The sequence below is a fragment of the Coenobita brevimanus genome, chromosome 34, assembly GCF_032717465.1.
Source record: "Coenobita brevimanus isolate Jiangsu-jjx chromosome 34, ASM3271746v2, whole genome shotgun sequence".
NCBI lineage: Eukaryota > Metazoa > Arthropoda > Malacostraca > Decapoda > Coenobitidae > Coenobita > Coenobita brevimanus.
This window is the reverse complement of record NC_136987.1, coordinates 25,641,511-25,646,791: the sequence shown is the minus strand read 5'-3', so window position 1 is coordinate 25,646,791 and position 5,281 is coordinate 25,641,511. Positions and strand designations below refer to the sequence as shown.

Below are 5,281 nucleotides of genomic sequence, written 5' to 3'. Positions count from 1 at the left end.
GTCTGGCAATTCAGATGCCACTCAGCTCCCTTCCCATCACCTGAGAGGGGGATGGTAGACTGCAGGACGGGACAGCTTCAGCCTGCCGTACAACAGGTTGCCGTGTGGTTACAGGAAACAACGACAACAACAACTTCAGATGATCTAATTCTAGGCTTGCAGTGGTGCTGAGAGCGCTGTGTGATTGAAGTCAGTACTTAGCAGGGTCTATATAGCCTTCTGCTACAGGATGGAATATTGTTAACTGACATTTTGTCCAAGCCAATGGAACAATTCACTTTTACTCCCGCTAAACATACTCCCCATGGCTTCCTTCAAATCTTTACTCTTCCTAACATTTACCTATACAGTGTTCCTACTTCCCGATGGAAGTAGTTATTCATATAAACATGGGTAAATATCAGAGACGGTGAATAATGTCCCTAGGAATCCAGTATTTGCCACCTTCGGAGACGAACAAGGCTAGTTTTTTTTTTTTTTTTTTTTTTTTGGTTAAAATATGCTCTAAGATATCCATTAATTCACTTTGACAATGACTTGGAAATGAAACTCTTGTCTGCAACTATACATATGAAACTCAGTTGCTGGAAAGGCTAACAACGGGATAAACTTCTTCATCCATCCATCCATCATCCAACTCCTTTCGTGCTGCCCCCTGAGGGAGGTAGAAGCCTTGTGGGGCTGTATAAGTTGGTCCTGATATTTAAGATTAGAGTGACCAGCTCCCATTCATTCCTGAGTGGCATTTGGCGTGAGCAATAAACCCAAACATCTCATCCCTTGCATATGGGAACCTACACAGACTCAATCCGATTTGGAGCACCTTAGTTACCCACTAAAACCACCAGGCGCCATAATTTGGCTTATATTGTTACCACTCAGCTGTAATAAATGGTTTCCGAGTGTATAGGAAAACCATTTGGCTTGTCACTCAGTGTGGAGTCACCTATAAGCAGAAGGAATGAAATAGGAATAGAAGGAAAGCAAAGACAGATCGAGGGAGTGTAAAGCAGGGGTGGACTCAAATACAATTGTATTTATAACTTGGGAATTGTATTTAAATACATATTTTCAACATATTTGTATTTATAAATTAGTAGTTTCTGGCAATCAAGAAGAAAAAGTATTTTGTATTTGTATTTCGAAATTTAAATGCCATGCCACTTTTGTTTGATCTCGCTGAGTTAGATCATAGCTCAGATCGAGAGTCAACGTGCATCTGGGCAGACGTGGCAGCCGAATTGACTCCCGAGTCCTGAGGAGTCTTGAACTTTCCTATACTATCACCAGGGACAGGACTCTGCATACAATTGTATTTATATTTGGAGTGTATTTGAAGACATTTTCATTGTATTAGTTTCTGTAACTGTATTTTATATTCAGAAGAAAAAAGTATTTGTATTTGTATTTTTGCATCATAATGTCACAAGTATTTGCGTTTGTATTTCATCTTCAAAAAATCAGTATTTGATTCCCTGGTGTAAAGTCACCATTAGGCAGAAAGTCATGAGGAAAGCACCACGGAACGAAAGACAGAAGAGGAAGCAGAGGAAGGAAGAGAGGAAACAGTAGACACCCAAAAGGAAAATACATCAAGTGAGTAGATGGTGAGCGCCCACACCTACTGCACCTATTCTTGCTTCTGCCAGCGCTTATTTTGACAACACAGGTTGCTCAGAGCTGGTTCCTAGCAGGTTCTTTTGCAATATCTCTTACCGGTCAGGTCCTCCTTTAGCTCATTTATATATATATTTTTTATTTTATTGTTTTTCTACAGTAATTCTTGTTCTGGCTAGGCTAGTGGATGTTGTTTGTTTCCCTGCAGTCCCTGTAAAATTAGCAGGTCGCAAGCCTTGTGGGAATATTAAGACTGTTACCATTTTCACTGTCTACCTTAAAGATCTCTTGCTGTCAACAGCCAAGCAATTCCAAGTTCTCTTCCTTCCTGCTACGGAAAATCCATTGTATACGCTGATATAAATTATTATTACCTCCCGCCACCTAGTTGGAGGAGGTTGTGGCCCATCCTATGTTTGTTGCTTGCCGGAATTCTGCAAAAGATTCAAAAGCCCGCTGGTCGGGGTTCCATATGTTTGTCGGTCTGTTTGTCTGCTCTCTACAGGTGCCTACCTTGTCTCAATTTGTTCCTGCAAAAGAATCAGCAGGTAGATGTCCATATCCGCTAGAAATCATCAGCAGTTATTCACCGTAATCTGTCAAAGGCTCTGGCCAGCAGCTTTGAAACCCCTCAATGGCCACTGGTCCGTAAACTGTCGGGACCCAGTGTGACGGCCCTGGCATATATATATATTTTTTTTCATTTCGAAAATCGCTTTTTTTTTTTTTACTAAATTGAAGTAGAAACGTCTGGCGCAGCTGTCAATGCAATTATCATTTTCCTAAACTCCATCCCAGCTTCGCAGTGAAACGTGAAAAAATTGCTCAAATGACTGACGACAAGACAGTGAAATCGAGTATGTAGATGCTATGAGTGCCTACACGCCGGCGAAAACTAAGCAGGACACTATTGCCTGCTACGCTGGTGGTGTACCCTGCAGACTCATGAGTACCTACACACCAGTGAAAACTGGGAACAGTCTCAGTCGGATTCATCCAGCAAGCCTCTGCTCGTTGCAGTTTCATCTTTTTGTCAACACGGTTATTCTCCAAAAGCTCTCCATGAAATCCAGCCGAAATTTCGTAGAAAGGATGGGCTATGGGGACAAGCAAAAATTAACAAGTTTAAAGTGACCCGGATCCCATGAACTCGCGACCCAGCATTTCCAAAATTCCTCAATGAACTTAAAAAAAAAAAAGAAAAAAAAGTGGAAGAGTGGGGTAAGGTCAAGGAACAATTGATTCAATGTGGGGGCTGATCCGGATCCCATGTATTCCACACAATATTTCCATCAATCTTGGATCCCGATCCTCTTTAATGGCAAAGATATTGGCGGATACGAGCTCTCTGAATGCTGTCTAGTTTCCAATTTTTAATGATAATATTCACCTATTAAACTCCAGTCTCAGAAGGATAAAAAAGGTGTGTTATTGTTTGATTACTTTTCATCACGATTAAAAATTACAAGTAAATTAGTTAACAACAGGATCTTGCAGTGAAGTTTTCTATTACCATTTTCGGGGGCTTAGGATTTTGTTTTTAGTTACCACTTCAGAGCTAAAAGTGGTTTGGACAGATTTCTTTAATGAAGGAACTCAAGCTTGAGATTAAATGGTTTGGGTAGACCTAATTATAGCGGCAAACGGAATGTTTCCTCCCTTCCCGTAATAATTTCCTATCCCGGTTTTTTCTCGCCGGGTTAAGTGTATTTCCTTTTCCTTGCCTGTGCTGCAGTGGCAATAAAGGATATCTTCATCTTTACTTATATTTTTCTTTCACCAGTAAAGGATGAACGTCTGTCTGGCAACGTCACCTATGGTACAGTACCTCCTACGTGTAGCCGTAACACTGTTTGAGGCAACATTTTCTTCTATTAAATTCTTTTAACTCTCTCTCTCTCTCTCGTGCAGGATATTTCTAAACATTATTGTGACTTCTATAGTGAAGTAATGAAATAAGAGATATGGGTAACAGAGTTTGAAATGGCAAATTATTCAGCCAATTGAATTGGCCAAAGTATCATATATATTCGGGGAGAAGATTTAAGAAGCAAATACAGAAACAAGACGTAAGAAGACGTTAATAATGTCGTTGAATCCCGAGAGATATCGGACGCATATACAAGAGTTGGAAACATTCAAGACACTGAAACTCCCCTGTCTCATAGCATATCGAGGCAGATAAGGAACACTTAGTGGAAAAAGAGAAATCCTGCTGCAGGTCACAGAGGCAGTTGCAAACTTAGCAGACTCCGCAGGAAAGTTAGGCTGATCCTCGTATATCCCAGACTAAGTTCAAATCAGGTTAGAAGTCCTGGAAGTTATCACTGACTCCTCTGCAAATAGTTTTCTCAACCACTTTCAGTTCGATTTATTTTTTTCTTGCTGCCTCTAAGTGATTTTATTCAGCTTAGCGATAGACTTTTCGAACTGGAGGTGTAGATGACCGTATCCATTAACCCATTTGTTATGAAAGGTTGTTTCGAAAGATTAATACAAAAAGCCAGTTTTATGAGATAAGAAAAAAAAATCCTGTAGGAATCCTGGGGCTGCGGTAAGCGCCAATAATCTCTCAATAAAATTATGCATCGAACGAAGCACAAAAATCTGGAGTTCTTTGGGATTCTCAGCTGACGGGTGTTTCTGGGAGGTTGGAAATAATACTGAATCCGTCGTAAGCTGGGAACAAATACACGCCAAGTTTTTTTCTCTTCTGCCATCGCGTAAAGCGTGAGTTTTTGGCGTTTTTGGCGTTATTCGTGAGTTTTTGGCGTTTTTGGACAGCATCTAGAGTTTTCTGGCGCTTGGACCAACCTGAATGGTTATATGGCAAGGCAACAGTGATGATTAAATGCTACATCGTTTCACAGATGACGTTTTTAAAACCTATTGAAACTAACGGTCAGAACGTAAGTTTCAGCACTTTTTATTGAATGGAGTAACGAAGGCTGTGGCGTAACCTCGTCAGATCGAACCTGAGTTAGGCTAAACAATGTCGTATGCAAAAAGAAGGAATAAAAATACCGTGAAAAGGTTAAATACTTGACTAAATTTGATAAATGTTATTCATAGCCATCTCCAGTTGATTTTATTGAGCTTTGGTGATGGGCTGCTCCAACATTCACTAAAGAGATTTATTATGCTGGTGAGCTATGAACAACGTCAAGTTCCTTGTAATGTGTGGGAAGAACAGATAATACATAACATGATTTATTTTGCATGTTGCACCTTTATGATATCTACATTTCTCTCTGTTATCATGTAAATTAAAAATATACATATATATTCTGAGACAGCAAATACTAACTAGTAGTGGGCATCCATGCGTTGCCCGGGCCATATAAAGGCAAACACTCTAATCCTATTTGTTCTAGTTCAATCTTTCTTTCTGATTCCATAAAGACCATGTACATATACAAGGGTGCGCCTTTGGAAGAAGGATTACAAGAGGTCCAGTAACTTTCTATTTCAGTTTCTCACAGACTAACGCATAGTATTTGAAAAGAATTGCTTACTATTACCGGTGACCCCAAATGACTTCCGACCGGTGACCTCAGATGATCTTCGATGTCAACGTCACATAACTCATGTCCGAACTGGAAGCTCATGTGAGTCTCCAGGCCAAAAATTGGGCTGCTGGGTCCAGTCGTTCAAGCGTGTATTA

General features: G+C 40.3%; 1 protein-coding gene across 1 annotated transcript in view; it reads right to left on the bottom strand.

The window, feature by feature from the left end:
• Positions 1 to 1,189: 1,189 nt before the first annotated feature.
• LOC145396035 (uncharacterized) overlaps positions 1,190 to 5,281 on the bottom strand; it is a 13,418-nt gene continuing 9,326 nt past the window's right edge. Inside the window, exon 5 of the mRNA XM_080269499.1 lies at positions 1,190 to 1,300. Within this exon, the coding sequence (XP_080125625.1) occupies positions 1,190 to 1,300 (111 nt within the window). The remainder of the gene's footprint in view (positions 1,301 to 5,281) is intronic.